General features: G+C 36.8%; 1 protein-coding gene across 4 annotated transcripts in view; it reads left to right on the top strand.

Moving 5' to 3' along the window:
* The window catches only part of LOC139717740 (uncharacterized), a 75,752-nt gene that overhangs the window by 26,145 nt on the left and 26,009 nt on the right, over nucleotides 1–23,598 (top strand). For 3 of the 4 annotated variants that reach the window (XM_071629243.1, XM_071629245.1, XM_071629241.1), the window contains 2 exons: nucleotides 10,368–10,394; nucleotides 17,820–17,909. In XM_071629243.1, coding sequence (XP_071485344.1) covers nucleotides 10,368–10,394; nucleotides 17,820–17,909 — 117 coding nt within the window. The remainder of the gene's footprint in view (nucleotides 1–10,367; nucleotides 10,395–17,819; nucleotides 17,910–23,598) is intronic. The other variant, XM_071629244.1, reaches the window with a different exon arrangement.

Here is a 23,598-nt window from a genome sequence, read left to right as displayed (position 1 = left end):
CTTTCAGTTTCTTTGTTTTTTCCTGTCTGTGTGTCTGTCCCTTTGAAGGCAGAATTTACCATTTGCAGATGAAACAAAAACTCAGCTTTAGTGCTTCAAAATATTTCTAAAATGTGAGTTACAGTGTAGGCAAAGAAACAACCAATGTAGCAATGTTGATAAGAATATAATCAATGTTAAGTATTGTTAAATATACAAAATGTGAACAATAGTTATAATAAAATTGTTTCAGGACTAAACTGTTGCCAGTTATGGTTTCTAAAGAACAATAATGATATCACTACTTGCAAATTTTTATATGGTAGGATGTTTTGTGATGCAGCGGACCTACACATATGCATCAAATGTGATAACTCAAAGTTTTTTTAAATCACTGCTCCCAATGGTAAACAGTATCTTTAATTTAAAAAAAACAACAAACTGTAATCAGGTATTTGAGTATCTTGTGTGCAGAAACATTCAGTCTGCATTTGTATGGCTCTTTCAATGTCTTTTTTTCTCTGCGTCACTCTAGTTTGTGTCTCTATGTTGTATACCTCTCTTACAATGATGGGAAAGATTATAATGTAATATGTGTATTTCTCTGTCTCTATCTCCGCACTATTTGTCTTTCCTCTTTTGTGTGTGTACATTGTGACTCTTATACATTTATCAATCTTCTATTTTATTTATATTGTCTTTGAATTTCATCATTGCAAATGAAATTTAGATTGGGTTGATTTCCCATCACAACCAGTTCTTTGCATGATGATTTCAAGATTATTTGGCTATTGAATTCTTCCTTTGCTAGTCTACTAGTAATGGAAATGCTTTTAGTAATTTAATTTAAAAGTGAGTTTTCAGTTTTATCCAAATTGTGATTCAGTTTGACTCTAGTTGTACATGCACACAAATGCAATTGTCTTATTAGGCAGTCTGTAACAAGGTAGTTTCTAAGTGTCTAGAGGCCTTCATACTGCAATTCTTAATGACCTTTATAGAGGATGCCTCATGGCCAGTAAAAAAAATTCATAAATTTGCCGGTGGATGATGTCACTGCTATTAGAACTACTCGACACAGTGTAGTATGCACGGTCAATCAATAGAAGTAGGCCTCAGTGAACTCAAGTCCCGCCTTCCCCCTTTTGTATTGTATGAGCCAAGAGAAATGGATTCTGTAGGAAGTCAATTCATAATTCTACGCATTCTTTGCATTGCCCACTATGTTTGCACGTTTCGAAAAGTCAATAGATGAAAAAAAAAATGGAAAAGAAAGAGGGTCAATGGTACGATAAGATATGCCCTTCCTCTTGCAGAAAAGGTTTTATTTTGTAGTCAGATGGGCTTTTTATAGCATTACCACAGTCTGCAATGGCAGTTTATTGAACTGAGCAATGCTCTGCGCTGTGTTTGGTCTCAATTTTAATTCATGGATTGGGGGAATGGTTTTCTTGCAACATAATGTTTTCCGTACTGCTGTAAAATTTTTGGTGGAATTGGAATGTATTTGAATGACCAACTCAATTTGACTACATGGCTTTAGACACACCGCCACTCTCAGGGATTCGGTGGGAATAAATCTTGTTTTTGTAACTTGCAACTACAGTATTAGGATTGATAGATTGTTAGATATGCTCAGAGCATGCTTACACTGTAGATTGAAAGTAAACATTTATTGTTGATTTTTACCATTCATGCTGAAATGTGCATTTAAAGGATCAGTCTAAAGATATGTGATGAAAGCAAATCAAGCCAGAAGTTGTATTGTCGTTTGTTACATTTTCTATCATTAGAGCCTACAGCAAAACACCATGATATCACAGGATGATCATTGATAAGGGGTGCCTAAAAATGTGCATGACAACCTAAATATTCCTTTCATTTTAAATGCTTTTACTGAAAGTTGATGACATAGTGAATATTAGAAAAGTTAAAAAAAAAATAGTTGGATATGTTTGAAATCTCAGTAAAAGCCTTACTTTTCTTGCCTAAAGATCTTTATTTTTCAATTACCCCCATTCACATGGGTCAGATGTTAAAAACGTGAGGCTGACATAGCACCATAAGAGTATCTAAAACTTGTTGCAAGTGACCTGCTCTAGGATCCTGGACCTAGGTCACAAGGGATTTCATGTATCATATATCAAGCAAAATTATGTACTATAACAAAATTTGTATGCCTCTGTTTTTCCATCAAAGATGATGAAATATCAAGGTTTGGACCACCCTGTATTAATGTGATAGAATTTAACAAGGATGATACAAACTTTCACCATAGTATGGTTGACTGAAGCATAATGCTACTATAAAGATATGTGTGAAATTTGAATAGTTAGATATTAGTAAATTCGGTCTGTTGGACATATATATATATAAATATATATATATATATTTTTGGTAATTACTAGCAGAGTACAACCAGCACGTTGAATGGTGGTGCTTCTATACCTGATCTGTAGATCACACTAAGATATGATCTTATCTAGAATCAGAAATTATAACAGATGAATAGAGGATAGATATTTGTTTATTTTGTCAAAATGAGAATGGAACATAGCATTCTTGAAGCTGAATTATGAGAGAGATATAGGTTAAATATTCTTAATCTTAGTCCTAGATCCTAGGTCCCAATGCTATAATCCAACTGAAAAACCAATTATGGTTCACTGCAAATTGTCCTAGCCAGGTATTGGACATTGGCTAGATATAAAAGTCAACTGATATAATTAACCATAGACATCCGAATGTTTCTCCTTATGATCCTAGATTAACAGAATACCAGCCCTGTGACATAATCAAAGAGCTTTTGAGGATGTTAATACCTCATTCTGCCAAGATGGTTGTCTATTGAGAGTTGAAACTACTTTTGAAAGTGCCTCACAAGTATCTATTTGCAAAATATTATGCTTATGAAGTACATGACATAAACAGTATCAAATATTAAGGTGACTATCAAAAGAAGATTCAAATATCACATGTAGAGATGTGAGAAAATGCAGAGTTCTATGCTTGCATTACATCTTGAATTATTTGATTATTACAAATGTACAATCCAGGATTTAATAATGACCTCCTTTCCATGCGACCTAAAATGCTATCAAGTATCAATGCAGTGCTATACCTACACGGAAGAAACTTGCTGTAGGAATAAGTTCTATATGTTTTGACTTTGTTATCAGCGAATGATGAATGGAGATTATGATCATAATCAAAATCTTGAACTGGTTCCTTCAAATATTCTCATAACTGGTATGCAAGCTGTAAACTTGCCCAGGTTTGTTGAAGTATCTTGACACCATATGCCACTCTCTAGAGTCCTGAGCAAATTCTCAGAGGATTTCCTGTATCAACACACTTATTGTTTGTACTTTGAAGCAGCAAATCATTTTCTCTTATCAAGCAATGGGCAAGACAAATATCACATGTTGTTTGGTGAATTCTAAAAGGTCAGACCCAGTTTCTCTTATGATTTTTTTTTTCATCTGTTTGAACTATAAATTGAAGTGACACATATGTTATAAACTTCTAGTTGAGTGTGCTCAAATTTTTATTTAGCTTATGTTTGTTTGACTGCCATCATATCAGCTTATTTATCAATCTATTTTTTAAAACATTTCCCTGTATTGTCCTTGAGTCCATATACCATTTGGAAATGCCCAATAAAACTCCACTGTGGATGTGAAAAGGAAACCTGAAATCATGGATTTCTAGTCCTCTGCTCATTAAAGATTTGTGTTATATGTCAGTCAAGGCCTGACATTAGCAGTGGCCTGATATTGATGTAGGGCCATCAAACAAACAAACAAACAAACACACACACACACACACACACACACACAAACAAACAAACAAACAAAATTTTTGGTTGCCTGATCAGACAACTAAGATTCGGAAATAGATTACTATGTTTGCTTTATTTAGTACCATTACATTTCTTTTTCCAATACATCTTCTTTTTCTGAATCGTGATTTCAGTGATATCAGTGATTTTAGTGGCCCAAATGGGCAACCACAGAAAAAAAAAGGTTATTGTTGAGCCATGTGTTAGGTATTCTAATAATAATAATAATAATAATAAACCATATTTTATGGCGCATATCACAGAATAGATTAATGTCTCTATGCGCATTAAAGGAAAAGGAAGTAATAAATAGAAATAAGAAATTCTAAAGTTGGTATATGAGGTTAACATGTGCACATACTGTATATTTAATACTGTGATGAGAGCAATGAAACTGATCTTGAAATCTTGAGTGATTTTTGGTTAATAATGAGCAGCTGATCAGTCACTTGTGAGAGATTTATTGACTCCTCCTGCTGACTGTCATATGGTATGGTTTAAATGCAATATTCATTTTTAGTCTTTACAGAGTGAATTTGCTGTTAAGGGCATGTAAACTGTACATCATTGTTTGTAGAATTTTTGTATAGACAGCATGGTTGAAATGCAATGTGAATAATTTTGTTGTTGTTGTCTTAGATGGAGATACATTGTATCTTTTGTGTGAATAAAAATTAAAATATGATCATATTTTATAGAAAGCACTCTCATGTAACAATATGGAAGCATTGAAGTAATATGAATTAAATGTGAACGTAACTCAAGAAGAAAAGCTGGAAGAGTATATAAGGAAAGAATAAGTTTTCAAATCAATCAAAATGCGATATATTCTGACTGCATTAATTGTGAATATTTCCTTTATAATCAACATCCCCATCCCCAATAAACTTTTACAAAATACAGTGAGCTACAGGTTACAGATAAAGATAAAGTTAAGTTACAGTTAAAGATAAAGCTGAGCATGATGTGTACAAGTCAATACACATGATGTGAGGATTTACCGTACATGCATTTCACATGCAGCTCTTCATATTTGTCATTAAACACTGATACTGTCTAATTGGTGCTATGGGTAAACTGATACTTAAGGTGCATGGATACTTTGGTATGTCGTAATAGCAAAGGGCAGTTGGACTGTAGTACAGTGTATGCTTGAAGAACTGTACACAGTCAGGTTGTAAGGTGCTGCCAGAGTTATCAAGTTTTAAAAAGAGGCTTGGGCCATTGTCGAAGGAAATCAAAACTGAAACTGGAACTGAAACTGAAATTAACATTTGTCAGAATGTCTGACCATCAAGTAGCTGTTCATTCAATATGGACCCCCCCCCCCACAAAAAAAAAAGAGAGATTAAATTCTTGGCTAGTGATGAAATTTTAGTTGATTTCTGACATTAAGCAATGCTTTACCTTAAGACAAATAAAATTTGGTACGAAGATTGCCATGTAGGCCTACTGTTGTTTGATTACTGACAGCAAATATCAAATAATAGCCATGAAGGGTTTTACATTTTCAAATGAACTTGTGTGGAAATGTGTGTAGAAATACTGCATTATGGCAACAAATTTTGTTTTAAAGTATTACTTGGGTACCTAAGGGGGGGTCACCGTGCATCCCCCCCAGGACTCCTCGAAACTTACATTTTCAGGATCCTCATGACATACCAAAACATAATCAAGATGTTAACAGGAACGAAAAGTGGCTGTTCTAGGTGAAATTTAATGTATTCTATTGTTTTTCATAATTTCTTATGTATTTCTGTGTTTTTCAACTTTTTCAACTTTTGTTTTTTCTTTGTTTTTCTATTGGAAATTGTCACTGACCACTTTTCTACCATATATAGCACAAAACTAATCAATGAAAGTGATTAATTGTAAAAATAATCAGGTTTTCATGACTTTCATGACAGAGCACTGTTTTCCATAGGAAATGTACACAAAAGCACAAAATTGTGCCCGTTTTGGGGGGACATTCCGTTACAATAATGGGCGTGACTTCGCAAAAGTATACGCGGATGTTGCAAATTTGGTCTCAAAAGTTGTGCGAGACTTGACCAAACAAAGTCAAGAAGCCTCGCGACAGATTTATAGTGCGAAACTTCGAGGGGGGGGGGGGGGGGGCGTCCTTATGTATGTATGTAATATATATGTGCTTACATGTAGGGCCTACATAGTAGGGTACCTAAGGGGGGGGGGGTCACGTGCACCCCCCCCAGGACTCCTCAAAACTTACTTGACTTTGTCTTGTTCAAGTCTCACGCAACTTTCGAGACCATATTTGCAACTTCCCCACATACTTTTGCGAAGTCACGCCCATTTTTGTAACGGAATGTCGTCCCAAAACGGGCACAATTTTGTGCTTTTGTGTACGTTTCCTATGGAAAACAGTGCTCTGTCATGAAAGTCATGAAAACCTGATTATTTTTACAAGTAATCACTTTCATTGATTAGTTTTGTGCTAATTATGGTAGAAAAGTGGTCAGTGACAATTTCCAATAGAAAAACAAAGAAAAAACAAAAGTCGAAAAAGTTGAAAAACAAAGAAATACATAAGAAATTATGAAAAACAATAGAATACATTAAATTTCACCTAGAACAGCCACTTTTCGTTCCTGTTAACATCTTGATTATGTTTTGGTATGTCATGAGGATCCTGAAAATGTAAGTTTCGAGGAGTCCTGGGGGGGATGCACGGTGACCCCCCCTTAGGTACCCGACTATATGTAAAAACAAACTGGCATCACCCATCTCAAAATATGTATGTCACATCATATTTGGTCAGTCATGGTCCAGCAGTATTTTTCAATTGAGATTTACTTTATTTGGATTGCACATACACAGAGTGAACAGTATGACCTCTAACATCCCATGAAAGCAGTGGAACTTACCAAGTTTGTAGTTTTCAACATCTGCCATGGCATGTTCAAAATACAGACATACTTTTGCAAGAAAGACACCAAAAATTATGTGTGTAATGGTAAGAGCTGTTATGTGGAATGCTACAGCTGCTTGTGGCTGAGCAAGAACTGGCAGATCAGAGTTTTTACACATTAGTTACGTTCAGACGACAAGCCTTAACCTCGAGGTTAGGAAACCTCTAGGTTAGAGCTTGTAGTTAGGGACCGTGAAGACGCACTCGTAGTTAGCTAACAAGAAATCTTATGGTTAGCGCTCTAACCACGAGCCGCTGGGGGGGTCCCCACTCGTAGTTAAGCACCGTGTGGACACAAAAATCAACGCACTCAAAGCGGCAGGAATTTAACCTCGAAGTTTCGTAACCTAGAGGTTAAGATTCGTCAACACGTCGGTCGTAGTTAAGGGGCAAGAGCTTAACCTCGAGGTTAGGGCTTGTCTGGGAACATAACTTATGCAACCTGGTATAAAAAGCACAATTTAGAAATGCAGACACGGGATTAAAAAACAATAGAAGTTCTTTATCGGTCTGAAACCTCTCTTCGATGTATGTGCCATATGGCACTGTCAGTCATGTCTGAGGAGGTTGGCATACAGAGTACACACTGTGTAATAAACCAGATGTAGTATGCCTGTTGTACATAGGAAATATGATTGATACTGTATGTCACCTTCTGGAGGACTAGTAGCTCTAGAATTACAGATTTTCACATTTGTTTTGTCTATTCTCAAGGCTTTTGTCAAAACACTACCTTCATTGTACAACAGTGCTGACAGCATTATAACCATTGTTTGTGAAGCTTTTTATAGGTTGCCAGATAGGACAAATTGCATTTAAAATGAATTTAGCAAGCAATTGTATTGCACGTATATTCATGTTCATTGATTCCAAAATAAAAACCCAAAGTTTGTTATGCATCAAGAGTCATCCATTCTATGAATATTTTAGTTCTGTCAACGACTGATATTTATTCTCTTCTGCACCTCCATATAATCTGGAGCGAAAATCTGTCAACATGCTAGGAGGGCAATGATTATTCTTGTAAAATTATGCAAAGCTTCCGCAAGTATGCAATGTATCACAGCATGTAGGTTTGCTGTCGTTGTTGTTAGAAGTGTTTGACAGGATTTCCCATGGCTGAAGAATCTATGAATATTTGAATTTAAGAATTGCAATTAACAACGGATTGGCATTTTAGGACTATACTTGAAAAACCACTACACAGGTAATGGGGTCCATTTGCACAGGCAAAAACTTGAGTATAAAAATACCAGTGTGTCTTCCTATACACACTTTTAAGATCCAGTAGAGAAAAAAAAGTCTTTGTTCGTAGTGCACCCCCCCCCCCATGACATGCCACTGCTCCTTACTGAGATATCCAAAATCCCCAAACAGTTTTTTTTTCATTTTTTAGGACATAATAATATTGAAAGAAACTGTTCCCTCACTCATACGTTTTTTTAATATTTTTTTTAAATTTTTAATCTTCAAAATTTTGTTTTATTTTTTTTATATTTTTAAATTGACATATAACAGAACCATCCCCAAAAAGTACTCATGCAGCATGATAAACATACATAACTGGTCAACAGTCAGAACGGGAAAACAATGTTTTTATAATGAGTGCATAACTTCTCATTTTAAGAGGCTATAAAGTGTTCTGTTTTGCATTCTAAACTAATTAAAGAAACCAGGTGATCGAAGGAAGGTTTTACATTTTGAAATTTGTGTCTTTTGTGTATTGTGTACCACATAATAATATCAATAATGTAGCTGCTATGCAGTTATTTATTTTTCATTTTTTTTTACCATTATTATTATTTTCTACAACCAAACAAAGAGTCTTTTAAACATTGATAGGGTAATATTTTTCTTCCAAGGAAGGGAGAGTCAAATGACCAACAGCCATTTTTTTAAAAATATGTGAGTATTTACACTAGCAAAACATCAAACAAGTAACAGTAAAAACTAGGGGACATATTTTGGCAGGAAAAAAAAAAAAACCCAAGTTTTTCACACAGTCCCAAATGTGCCAGATTTGTTAGGTGTGATTTGAGTTCCCATGTGGTTCTCATGAGAAAAAGGAACAACAATACTCACCACCAGGTGGCTCACCAAACAACGATTTTCATAACTCCTTTGACCCTTATCCACATATAGCCCTCTTTTGTGTTACTTGCTTAAAGCCACTATTCATCATTTGAAGAAAAAAAAACAGCTTTAGTGCTTCAAAATAGTTCTAAAATGTGAGTCAGGGATTGGAACAACCAACATAAAAATTTTCATTTGTATAATCAATGCTGAGTAGTGTAAATATACAAAATGTTAACAGTAGTTGTATTAAAATTGTTTCTAGAATAAACCATCTACAGTTATGATTTATTGAGAAAATTAGTTATATCCCCATATTTTCATGGCTTTATTACAAATTTTTTTATTTGGTGGGATGTTTTGTAATACAACTGAACTATACATAATTCATTATATGCATCAAATGTGATAACTCAGTTTTTTTAATCACTGTTCCCTGTAGTAAACAGTGGCTTTTAAGGACCCAGTGGATTAGGATACAACCTTGCTTTCATGTGGTTAAATGCTCTTCTGCATCATGTATATAAATAAAAAAATGGATGTAAACAAAAACTCTGCCATAAATATATCAAACAAACAATCAGCTACTGATTAAAGGAGAATATTTTTGTTCCCTAGTATCCTTATTTGTGCCCTCATATCCTTATTTGTGCAGTTATCATACATGTAAACTTCATTGAATTCTGTTTATTTGAAAAGTTCAGTTTTTTGTTTTTTTTTTTTGTCTCGGTGCATCTGATATGTGATGATGTTTGTTTTTAAGCCAGGTTCTATGATTTTCATGTGATCTTGCTTTGTTTCATCTGAGCAAGCAAAATGTTTTGGCCTTGGCATTATTCTTGAGGTACAATGTGCCATAATAAATGCTGGGTTAAAACATTATGTCAACTAAATGTTTTAGTTCATGAAGAAGACCCAAGGATTTCTTCTTGCCAAAAATATCTTGCCAACTTGTTTATGAACTGAATGTTCATAACAAGAAATTTAATGTGCGAATATATCTTAAATTATTCAATCTGTGACGTAGCCTACCTCTTTTCTGTAATCTATTTATGTAATCTATTTTGTAATCAATGTATGTACAATTTATGTATTTACAGTTTACAAGTCTTCATGTTGTACAATTTGAAATGACTTTTGTTTGATTGTTGTGATGTAACTCGAGAGTGATATTGTCATTGTTGTGCTTTATGATACATTAACATTAAATTGTGTGCTGTTGTGATTATGATTGCTTTGTTTGTTTTTTTAATCAGATCTAATTTCTTTTGAATTTAATGACACTTCAGCAGTAACTTCCAACTGTCACGTATTCGAGAAACCTGCCTTCCCAGATATACAGCAAAAACTAAGTTGACCAAATGAATCACTTCTAAATTGTTTTGTTGATGGACGTGATTTGGTAATATTACAGTATTCTGCCTCTGGAGTGTGACTGAACGTCTATACGTGGATTCTTTCCAGATTTCATTGATGATTTTTGTTACTTTCTTGCTCTCAGACTCTACTGATTAACCCAAATATTATGTTCTTTCTTTTCCTAAGGATTAACAATGTCTAAGAGCTGTCCAGGTACTGTAAAAAATCTCTCTTAAACCTTAGTGTGTCTCCCTTACCATCAACCCCTGTGTGAATTATCTGTTTGCATGTCTGATTACATCGTGTCCTGTACCTGTTTTAAAAATAAATTCATCCATGTCACACACTTTGTGAGTCACAGGAATAGATTTTTAGTCCCCCACCATTAGTTTCATCTCTATCCACTACTCCTGTTTTTCTTTTTAATGTTACACTCATCACAGAAGTGCCTGTTTACCCGATTATTTCAGGAATCATTATATTCATCTGAATTTGAGATAGAGAAAATGAAATACCCACACATCCACTTCTTAAAGATTTCATGGTTCATGGGAGTTAGGTGTGTCTTTGTCGGTATTCCTGACACAGGCTAGATCATCTTCAAGTCAAAAGATGCAAGATAGTAGACTGTGTTATTTGAATGTTTGTATGGTTCAAATGATTTCAGCGCACATTCATTCATTTCATTGTATTTGCTGTGTACTTGTTATTTGCTGTCACATAGTCAGTAGCCCATCACCCTTCTGTGGAATTAAAAGCTCTCATTCATGTAAAAAAATGGTGTACCAGACTAAATTTCCTGAAGCAATAATCAAGTAGCAAGCAAATATAAACCAATCATGTGATGACTGATGATAGAAAATTATGAAGTTTAAAACTCCTATTCCATATTCTGCTCACTGCAATGTTATCCATTTGAGAAAATATCAAAATCTGAGGCATCCATATTCATTTCTTTTCACAAAATGGAAGGTTTAGACCTCCCCACCCAGATTGTTAAAGTTTATTTGTAAAATCGTGTGAAAATTGTCATAAATTTTGAGATATGGTGATTTATAGATGTATGGCTTGTAGTATGTCTTCATTTCAGCAGAGCCCATTTCATGGTTCCTCTCCACATGTTCTTCTAAAAATCTGGTGGCGTGTCCAAAATGTGTGATGTTGATGTCATATGTCTGTGCATCTGTTTTTCTTCTCAGCTCCTGCCTCATTAACTCCGCAATACCTCTCAAAATAAGTCACATGACACGCTTCATCTGGCCAGGTTTACGAGAAACTGACTCGGGGGCTTTGGACACCGAACGAGGAGTGTGCAATTTGCGTGATACAAATTGGCATGGCACCTCATGTGATTGAAATCAAATTAAGAGCCGAGATCCATGGCAGCTGTCGTATCTTGCTGCAATATCAAGTTTATTTCAACTCTTTCATAATGACACTCGTTTCACCAGATAGGAATGAGCTCTGCAAAATATAATGAATAGAAAACTGATAAATAGATAAATGACAGTAAAAACAACAACTAGCGGCAGATGTTTACCATAAGTAATTATGGCTCTCTTGAAAGTTCAAATAACAGAAAAAAGTCCATCATTACAGCAGCTGTTTTTCCCTCTAAATTGCTCTTTTAACTGTAAATGCAATTATTTACAGCAAGTTTGATCTTTTTTGACATGATATCTCCTACATGTTGTCAGTAAAAAGGGAATCCTCCCTCTTTCTCTCTCATGCATCTAAAAAGGGTGAAGTGTTCCCTCCCCACCCCAAAAAATATTCTGAAGGAAAGAATTTATCCCTTAAAGGTCAGTGAATGTTTGACCATCGTATACATTTCAAGAGCATTGCACCATTCTAATGTCAGTTAAACTTACATTACGGTGTCATATTGGCCCATTGCAGGATATGCCTTTTCCCCACTTTTCCTGTTGTACAAACTGTCAATGTGTGCATTTTCTGGAGAGAAATGTTTGTCCAAGGCTACTTTGCAGAAAAATATAAAACATAATAGATACGTCTGTGCGTACACCAAAAAATGAAGTATGGATCACACACTGAGCACCAATTTGCTACATTTATATATATTTTGGCAAAAAAAAACAAAAAAAACCAGCAAAATGCAGCTTGCTGTGATTCACAAGGGCACATGTTCATTATCCACAGCATGAATCCCCACTTCTAATTCTTCACAATGGTGTGCGCGCAGTTCTGCTGCCATAATGCCTAATGGGATTAAAGACTATGATATACACATCGTGTCATTGTTCACGTGTGTGGCATTCACAAAAACAAAAACAAAAATACTATCAAATGTGAGGTTGTTTAGACAAAAAACCAACACAAAAAAAAAAAAAAAAAAAAGCCCACACAAATGATCAGTATTACTGGACCATAAATTCAAGCCTTTATATGTGGAGAATTCTCACATGATGAATGAAGCAGTGTTGTATAGTGCAGTCCATGTTAGGCTTTTGAAGTATGTATGAATGCATAGATGATAATCTGATGCATCCTCCATAGACAGAAATAGAGAACATTAATTCTTTTGATCATATCAATAATCAAATTTATAGATATCGATCAAATGACATGTTAATCATGACCCAAGATGGCTGCGGGTTATATTCATTGGATTATTGTAGAAACTAATCCCATAGCCTGTAGGAACCTACATTTTCTTTTCTTTTTTTAAATTAGAATCACACAGCTGTACAGTTTCAAACACTGTAGCTTCCTGTAAAGCTTTTTTGTCCCCGCCGAACGAGTTCGAGCAGGGGACTATGAAACGGGCTCCGTACGTGTGTGTGTCCGTGTGTCCGTCCGTCCGTGTGTCCGTCCGTGTGTCCGTCCGTGTGTCCGTCCGTGTGTGCGTCCGTGTGTGATCAAAATGTTCAAAATGCTACTCCTTCGCCATTTCTAACCCGATTTTGATTCTGTTTGCTTTATATGATAGCACTACATGGGAGCTTTGAAACTTCTATACAGAATTTCAGTTGTGACCTTTGACCTTGACCTTTGACCTATATTGTACATTTTGCTTCAAAATGCTACTCCTTCGCCATTTCTAACCCGATTTTGATTCCGTTTGCTTTATATGATGGCACTAGGTGAGGGCTTCAAAACTTCTACACAGAATTTTGACCTTTGACTTCTTTGACCTTTGACCTTGATTTTTGACCTATATTGTACATTGCCTACAAAATGCTACTCCTTCGCCATTTCTAACCCGATTTTGATTCCGTTTGCTTTATGTGATGGCACTAGGTGAGGGCTTCAAAACTTCTACACAGAATTTTGACCTTTGACTTCTTTGACCTTTGACCTTGATTTTTGACCTATATTGTACATTTTGCTACAAAATGCTACTCCTTCGCCATTTCTAACCCGATTTCAATTCCGTTTGCTTTAAGTGATGGCACTAGGTGAGGGCTTCAAAACTTCTACACAGAATTTTGACCTTTGACTTCTTTGACCTTTGACCTTGATTTTTGACCTGTATTGTACATTTTGCTACCAAATGCTACTCCTTCGCCATTTCTAACCCGATTTCGATTCCGTTTGCTTTATGTGATGGCACTAGGTGAGGGCTTCAAAAGTACTACACAGAATTTTGACCTTTGACTTCTTTGACCTTTGACCTTGATTTTTTTACCTATGTTGTACATTGGCTACAAAATGCTACTCCTTCGCCATTTCTAACCCGATTTCGATTCCGTTTGCTTTATGTGATGGCACTAGGTGAGGGCTTCAAAACTTCTACATAGAATTTTGACCTTTGACTTCTTTGACCTTTGACCTTCATCTTTTTACCTATATTGTACATTTTGCTACTAAATGCTACTTCCGGCGGGGACATATATTACGCACCGCGTAATTTCTACTTTTCCTTGTTTTTCTTCAAATACCCCTACAAATCTGTTCGTTTCTCTGACTTCTTTCCAAATAACCCTTTCAGTGGTGTGAAGTCTCCTCACAGACTAGCTTCCTTATTGTGCGCTATCCTTGTTTGTAATATTGAAAACAGTGTCAACAAAATTTGCAGTGATGTGCATGTGTGTGGGACTAGGGAGGTGGGGAAACCACCTCATGGGACCCTGTTCAGTTTACATTGGTAGTGCATTGCTCTTAGTGTGCGTAGGTGTGTGCACACAAACAAGAGTCAGCTTTTCTTCCATGCATTCCCCTGGTGTCAAAGGTCATGGCCACCAATGTTTTGTTCCATGTAAAAACATGGTTCTGGGCTCATTGAAGGAAGCCAGTGTAATCATTCAAAATCATCAGTCTGTAAAAAATTGCCTATCTACTTCCCTGCATGATTTCTTCTTTGGGCTCAAGGTAGTAGTTTTAGTGGCTCCCATAAATGGTTTTTAGCTTCTTTGATCCCAGACATTATATGTGTAATTGAGAAACGTCACAACTTTATCCTTCTGAAGACAAGATCTTTAAGATACCAATGAAGTTTATGCAGTGTACATGCTTGTGGTGTAGACAGATCCTTAATGAGTTATATTAGTGTGTTTGTATGTTGTCTTTGTGTGAGTGTAGTTTTAGGCAGTCTTTGAAAGTTTTTCCATGATGTGTGTGATACAGTATCTGAATTCCTGTCTCAAATATTGTTTGATGTTGCCAAATATATGTTGTGGTTTGCAGCTGTCAAACAGAAAGAAGCAAAATCCACTCAAAATGTTTAACAAGCAGACAATATATTCAACACAGACTATTGACCTAGTCAAGATGATACCTCAACAACTTTGACACTCTTTGTTTTATTTCCATCCTAGCCCATTGTAATTCATTTCACAAAACAAAGCTTCATCATCTGCAAAGCCTTCAAGTAAAAAAACAAACAACCAAATATCTGTTGCTAAGTGCTATCATAATTCCTTTGAATATTTTCTCACTGAAGACTAGACAGTCATGATGTGATCCACCTTGCATGCTGAATTTCTTTATCATGAGATCTATGCATAATTTTACTTTCTTTTCTGGTTATAAAGCTGTAAGAACAATGTGACCAGGACTCTGTTGCATAAAAGTTGAGATCAAACATAAGTCCGAAAATCAAACGCAAGCCTGTCAATACTCATATTCTGATTGGCTGATTCTGACTTGATTGTATCTTTTTATTCAGCAAGTCCCAGGTGATGTGTCAGTGATTTCTATCCTGACACTATTGTATGAGACATACTGGTACATCACAATACATGTAGTAGGGCTTTTCCCCGAGACACAGTGATAAAAATTGGATCTACTGCGGGAGACGATAAACAGAAAGGTCTGACTCACAAATGAGCCGGTGCCTGGCCATTATGAGTTTGGTATCGAGTTGAATTATTGATCCTGTACAGGATGACGTCCTCCTATATGGCTGAATGAAAGCAATTTATGTTGGAGTGCGCTTTCTACTTGATATAGCTCGCGCTGTCTGTTTTGGAAAGCTACATCCTGGTATTCTTAGCCATTGACATGTAATGAATCAAAGTATTAAAGGGGAGAAAGGGATTAAGGATAAGAGGGTTGGCTGATTTTCAATACTCGGTCAGTAGTGATTGACATTCCATGTTGATTTATAACATCAGTCTTGATCTTTATATACACTGACCCAGTGAAAAATACAAAATGCATGTCATACTTTCTGTGGAAGTTTTTTATTTTGTGTGTTTGTGTATGTGTGTTACCAAGCATTTTGAGACAGATATGCTACATTGCATTATGAAACTTTCTCAATTTTTTTTTAAATCCTAGAAAAGATATATAATCTGTGAGTGTCAGTTCTTTATGAGTATAGAAGCAAAATGAGGCAAATTGTCAGCTATGTATACCATCATGCAATATTTATACAGTAAAAGCTGGGTTTTTTTACGAATGAGGAGGTCACAGACATTTTATGAGAAACTGTTTCCGCCATTTGACGCCTACATGTAGGCTATCGTAAGTGCACTAATATTCTATTGTGTGGCAATATTTTTGCATGTTAAATTTGCAATCCATCAGTGATTTCGCAAAACCCTCATGAAAATATTCAAACAGCTTATACAGTAATGTATTGTCATGGCAGACTGTTACTTTAAGTGTAACATGAGATGCATTCTGGGACATTAAAGAGTGCACATTTGTTGGCTGCAAAATTCTCAAGACGACAAGACAATGTTACGATTGACAAAGGTGTGCATCCCTATTCAGTCTGTGCTGCTGTTATGTATGGCTCTTTCTTTTCTGCTGACAGTAAAATTCATCCGCCGTGAAAGCAAAACCTGCTTGATTACAATGCAGTGTTGAAAATACATTAGAGTCCGTCATAGAGTGAATTCATTTGTTTTCTCCTGAATAGATCCCAGAATGAATAGAGGGAGAGTGTAATGAAGTGGATAGAATGAGGTGCATTTACATTGGTGGCAAAATACTGCAGGTTTTTGTGCAATATTTCATAATGCAAATGCAAATACACAACAATATAGACCTACACCACAAAATCCACAGTGAAATACATTGCAAAATATTCTGGTACTTATAGGATATGGTGATTCATTCTTCTCATTAATACGCATGCAAGATTTGAGTGTGAATCGTGTCACTAAATACCACAGAGGTGTACATTCTGGTGTGATCTAACACACTTTCTGTCTTATCTCATTAGAGATATGCACAGTACAGTGCTTATCAAAAGTACCACGATATTTAGTGAATGAGAACTGTATCAAGTGAATGACAGTGGTATCCACTAATATTACCATGACATTTCACCAGTGAGAATGGTGCCAACAAGTTTCTGTGGTATTTAATGCAACATTAATTTGAATGTGAATGCACCTATTGTGATGTCACAGAAATTGCTACGTGCCCATAAACACATCAAGGATGATTGGATAATGAGTTACTGTGGTGTGGTGATTATGAAGGACGATGCTCTTTTCCTTATACTTTTAATATCTTTATGAATTACAACAGCAACTGTTTGATCATTCATGCAAGCCCCATTTTTGTACCCACTGTTCCATTGTCTGCATTGTAAAGTCACCTTTAGTGTGTCTGAATCTTGTTCCAGAAGCAAGGTGCATTTTGTTGACGTTGTGAAAATGCATTTGTAAATTCTGCATCTTTTTGCCATTTGATTTATATGTATTTTCAATGATCTTTGTTCAGTTATATAAGGTACTGGTAGCTCAAGAAGCCAAATTCTTTAATGCCTGAAAACTGTTTGAACAAGCAATTCTTTTGACAGAATTCATCTTGTGAAATCATTTTTTTCTTCTCATTTTTTTAGTTCCTTCTCCTTTATCTTCTTCTTTTTCTTCCCTTCCATGTTTCCTTTTTTTTCTTCCATTTCTTCTTTTCTTTTCTTATCCCCTCTTTCTTCCCTCATTCCAATTCTTACCTATTATCTTGTGTCCTTTTTTCTGCTCCTGTATTGGTATATTATCTCCACCTATGTAAATTTCTTCCTTTCATCCTTTTATCTTCCATTTACCATTCCTCTGGCATCACAATTATCTTCCTCTGACATCACAATCATCTTCCTCTGACATCACAATCATCTTCCTCTGACATCACAACCATCTTCTTCTGACATCACAATCATCTTCCTCTGACATCACAAGCACCTTCCTTGACCATGTTCTGTGGTAATCTCTCCATCTGCAGCACATGTGATTGGTCATGCTCTTGGCATGGATGTTCCCAAGGACCCAACTCCTCCTCCACAGCCTGCCTCCTCAAACCAGAGGGCTAAGAGTAAGTATAGTCCACCTCACATCCCCATTCACTCACAGGAACTATCGGTTTTTGCATCACAATTTGCACAAAATGATTTTTCAAAAACCATTAATTTTGTGTGTCTGTGAATGCAGCTGAAGTGATTCTCATCATAACTTGTTTTGACTGCAATGCAAGTAGAAAGCATCACTGCATGATGTCTTGGATCAGAGAAAATAATAACCCAGCTCAGCTCAGTGACAATGCCAATGTTTCATGACTGTGAAGTATAACTCATTACAGATATATTTTTTTAGACCTTGCACTTAAACTTATTCAATCCTTGCAGTGGAAAGCCATTTTTTCTTGTGATGACTGGAATGAGATTTTGCGCTCCAAAAATGAGAGATTTAATGTATTACATTAATTCATATTGCCACTTTTCTTGACTGTCCCAAGAGAAGTCATTGCATCAAATTTTATGTCATATGAAAGATTAAAAAAAATAAAGAATGTATGTCAGTCTAGAGGAAGAGAGGAATTGATTAGATGTCATTGTCATATGGAAATGAATATCCAGTGATACAACATATTAGTATTTCCAGTTCATCACTTCCTATAAAGTCTGGTACTGGTACTGGGTACCAAGGTATCTAACTTGACTGTATCATTATGCTTGTGATACCCTTTATTTGTTTTGTTTTTGTGAGTGAAACATCCCTTATGATATGATATTTTATATAGGTTGCTTGATTTATGTCAAGGATAACAGGTTATCATGCATTCTTTGAAAATCTGATACAATCACATAAGTTTGAGGTAATGGTTGTTTTGGGTTTTCATTACTACCAAGAGAAAGAGAAAGTGCAAGTGACCTTGTGGCTGGGTGACAAAGACAGTTGATGTCATCTGAAATGATGTTCAAATCATCATTACTTTTTGAGATGTATTGAATGATACCACAGTCCTTTACTCATATGCTAATGTGACATCATCTAATACAAGCAAAACAATTTTTTCTTTCTCCCAGGTAAATTTTCACCTCAGTTAAAGGACAAGTTCACCTTTATAAACATAAGGATTGAGAGAATGTAGCAATATTAGTAGAACACATCATTGAAAGTTTGAGGAAAATCAGACAATCCGTTCAAAAGTTATGAATTTTTTAAATTTTTGTGCAGCAACCGCTGGATGAGAAGACTACTGCAGTGTATGAATAACTTGCGTACAACAATACAAGGAAAATATAAAGAGAATTTCACAAAATTCCATCTTTTGAAAAAAGTACACATTCCCCTGACTCGTTACCGACAAATGTTATGGGCAATATTATTCCCCCTGCCTTTAGAAAGAGGCAAGTCAAGAGCTCTTTTATTATGCGAAAAAAGTGAAAATATGTTGAATTTTCTTTTACATTTTCTTTATACTGTTGTACGCATATGACTCACAAGCTGTAGTAGTCTCCTCATCCAGCGGTTCCAACACAAAAATTTTAAAAATTCATAACTTTTGCATCGATTGTCCAATTTTCCTCAAACTTTCACTGATGTGTTCTACTAATATTGTTGCATTCTCTCAATCCTTATGTTTATGAAGGTGAACTTGTCCTTTAAATATTTCTGGGTAGGGGCAGGGACTGCAGAATGTTTTTTTTTTTTTTTGGGGGGGGGGGTGTCAATAGTCCCTCACCCCCCTTAGATGGGAAGGATCTAAAAAGGGCAGAATCTTTAGAGATTAAAATTCATGGTTTTTTTTTTTTCATGGGCAATTTTTTTCTCTTTTGGGGGGAGGGGGGGATGAACCAAAAGTTTGAGGGAGGGGCTGCCCCTCCCCCCCCCCCCTCCCCATTCCACATGCCCTGGAGGGCTCCTTGCTCTTAGAGTTTGATGAGCACAGACAACTATATAGCATGGTACACACTGTCCAAAGTCTCTAGCACAGAGAGGGTTAAGTCGAGAGACATACATAACAGGACCATTAGTGTCAAATTGCTTCTCGCCTGGGGATATATCTGGATTGGATCATTTATTTTATCATCCTGTGAAAGATGAATTGTGTTTGAGTGGATAGAATACTTCATGTAGATCCGGATGGATGTGGGTGAACATAGCCGCATTTACACTTACTAACATCGCGATTTTTAAAATCGCGATATTTTGGTCCCACCGTTTACACTTGCGCAAAAGCACGCGAAGTTTGAGCTTCACGAAACATCGCGATTTTTTGGTCGGTAGTGCGCATGCGTAATTTACCTGTTTTCAACACGGTAGCTGAGTGGAAGCGCGCGCTATTCTGTTCGTTTTCACTGCATGTACAGTGCAGTATATTTTGATCACAGCTGGCTGGTTGGAACGTTGAGCCAGGGCTTTTTATCAGTACAATGCACACATAAATTTGTGCTTCTCGAGACTGTTTACTTACGGTAAAACTATATAGCTTGCTATATTAGATCACATACGTAGTAGGTGTGTAAAACTTCATCTACAGCAGCATTCAGGAGGATCATGAAATTTCGCCGATATGACGAAAGTGGGAAGTAAGACTTGGAAGTTAGGACTGGTATTTTATCAGGCGACAGCAAGAACATACACTTATTACGTACTCCTGAGTCCTGTATTCCACAAGCAACGTGCTATATCGAGAGCAGTACGGGCACTCCCACAATCTGAATCAACGCATTTCTGGGAGAACATTATTTTGTTAAGTTGTCATGGGGTGATGATACGTGGTTGGAGAACTTCAGGTTTGCTACCAGTAGTACTAGTAGTTTTCACATACAGTGTACTAGTTTAATCAGGGAGGGGGAGGTGAGAGACCACGAGCCGACCGAGGATCGGCCGTTTAGACCTGTGGCTGTACACAGCTGTCTATACCGTGTACTAGTACTCTGGCCAGTGACCGACGTGCTCTCTACACGTTCCAAAGAGGGATCGGGAGCGCTCGTGAACTCCCGGTGCAATCTGATACCGAGAGTCACGTGATGAAAAATCGCGATATTTCTGCAGCTTGGGTTTACACTCGCTAACTTCGCCTCAAACTTCGCGATGTTTCAAAAAATCGCACTCCGGCTGGCGATTTTTCTGGCGATGTTTCGAGGGCGTTTGGGTGTAGTTGCTTAGCAACTTACACCCAAATGTCGCGATTTTAGAAAAATCGCGATTTTTCCAAGCAAGTGTAAATGGGCCTCATGGTAGATATTAGGATTTTTTTAGGGAAGAATTGTTTTCATGCTGGAGTGAAGTGAGAACATTTCAATATTGACCTCTGCTGCCACCTGGAGTTATTTATTAGCAGGTTGTGTAAGGTTAAGGTTATGCTGTACGTCATACTGGAACAGATGCTTCCTCTCCCCTCTCCTCTTTCTTCTTTCTCCATTTGTTTCTCTCTCCACTGTATAAACATCGGTGTTAGATTTAACACCACGGGTGTTAAATCTAACACCGATCAAGTTTCAATAGAGGACCACACCCACAGGTGTAGAAAATGTATTGTGATGGTGTTAAAAATTGTTCACCTGGCACTTCGTGGTGTTAATTTGACACTGTGGCTGGTGATATTTTTGACACTGCGCTAGAGTTAATTCAATAATGACACCGCATGGTGTTGATTTGATATTGGTGGTGTTAATTTCAATGGTATAACACCCGTCCAGCTTCTATAGGAGACCATATCGGAAAATTCTTTATCGTCTTGTTGAAGTTCAAAATTAACAAGAAGTGCAGTAACTAAGAAACTATTCAAAAATCAAATTTATATTTTGAAATGACACCTGGAGGTGTTAATCTAACACCATGAATGAGCACCGGAAATCTAACACCAGCTCAGTGTTTCATATTTAACACCGGACTTTTTGCAGTGTCCCTTTCTGATTCTCTCTCAATCATTCCTCTTTCTCAGATCCCTTTCCATTTCTTTCCCCCTCTCTGACTCTCTCTCTCTCTCTCTCTCTCTCTCTCTCTCACTATTTTCGCATGTCTATTCCATACATCCTATCAGTTTAGAATGACTTTGGTTCTACGTCTACAGATCTTGCATTTTGAGGAAGGTTGCAGCTGTTACTTGCAAAAGGGCATTAGTGGTCCCATGAAAATTGCCTCCGAAAAATTGAAAACAGCAGGACAGCTAGGCTACAGGGTTATTTTCAGACTGTTGAATTTGGCACCAATTAAGCCATGGATTAAACCTTGTCTCGAGTAATCGCTCTACAATTATATTAGTGTTTACACAAAATAACAAGGACATTTGCACAATCTGTAGTTGTAGTTCATGCTAGCAGTAGTCTGAGCTTTCACTTCACAACATGTAACTCTGGTACAGTATGTGATCCATTGATGTCTCTATGGTAATGGTAGAGACTTGGTGGATCATACAAACAATTTCTGTAACCTTTAACCTCCACCTGCCTCTCAATTTTTGCTGTCTCTCTCCTGTGAAAAGCCTGAGAAGAGAAATAAGGCATATAGATGTACAGACACACACACATATCACAAGAACACACGGACACACAAAGATACTTTTGAAGCATACACATAACACAAATACATTGTGTATTTACAGAAGAGAAAAGGACGTTGGCCTGCCTGAACACATGTAACATGTCATGGTGCTTCCTGTTGTGAAACTTGACTTTGATACACCAATGGAAGCCCAGGGGAAACATGGCTGAGAGTTGGCTCAGCAGTCACACTGTGCTCAGGCTGCAGGATTATGCAGCATGAGATGTGCACCCCACTACATCAAAGAGAAGTAGTGGGGTGTGATGGGGATATCATTCAACACCAATCTCTAGATGACTGGTTCTTGAAGTCTCATTTCACAACCAAATGTCATCTGTATTATTAAAAATGGCAAATATTTTTGTTTATATGAATTTGTGTATGAAGATACAAAGTGCTGTGAGCTTTTAAATAGCGTGGACAGAAAAAAAAAGGAAAGACAATTACTCTGTTTTGTTGGTATCTTAACATTAACTATCATGGAAGTTGTGAATGTTTCATGTATTGGTAGAAACTGTGTGGCCAAAAAGAGATGTGTAAATTTGTGAAGACTGAGTGTGCTACCAGAAATTAGTGTACACACTGACATTAGAACTAAGAATGTGTTGAGGAGGATGGATCTTGACTGTCAGTTATCATGCGATAGTATCATGTGACACTATCATGTGACACCATCAGGTGATGCTTTCCTTTCTGATTATCTCCTCTAGCCTTATCTTTGATCTACTCTTATTTTTTATGGTAAATATTTGTATGTATTGTTGTTGTATTTGTGGTGTTAAGTGATGAAGTGATTCACTCCGTTTCTCATTTCATGTGTTTGTAATTTTCCATCTCACTCCAGTTCCTATCCCAGACTTACAGCTCCCAGATTCTGACCCTCAGGAGCTGTACCCTCAGGAGCGTGTACGGAGCCCTTCCCCATTGCGTTCCTCTAGGTCCCCCCGAAATAGTTACCATGGGCCACCTCCGTCTGTAGCTCCTAGACCCCGGAGCCCCTCCCCATTACCCTCCCACAAACCCAAATCCAGGAATAATTCGTTCCGGCGTGATGAGGACTCCCTCCCTTACCATCACATATGTAAGTAAAGGGGCTTCCCCCGTCCCCACCCACATTTACTCTTTGCTCTTGAGTGGTGACCATTTCTCCTCATCTCATCTCCTGCTGTGCTGGGATCTCAGGCTATGCTGCCCTCACCTTTCTTATGATAAAGATGTGATCACCAATCTAG

This window comes from Diadema antillarum, unplaced genomic scaffold (assembly GCF_040938485.1).
Source record: "Diadema antillarum isolate AM-2024a unplaced genomic scaffold, OU_Dant_1.0 scf00000081, whole genome shotgun sequence".
Classification (NCBI taxonomy): Eukaryota; Metazoa; Echinodermata; class Echinoidea; order Diadematoida; family Diadematidae; genus Diadema; species Diadema antillarum.
This window is presented reverse-complemented; position numbering and strand designations above follow the sequence as displayed.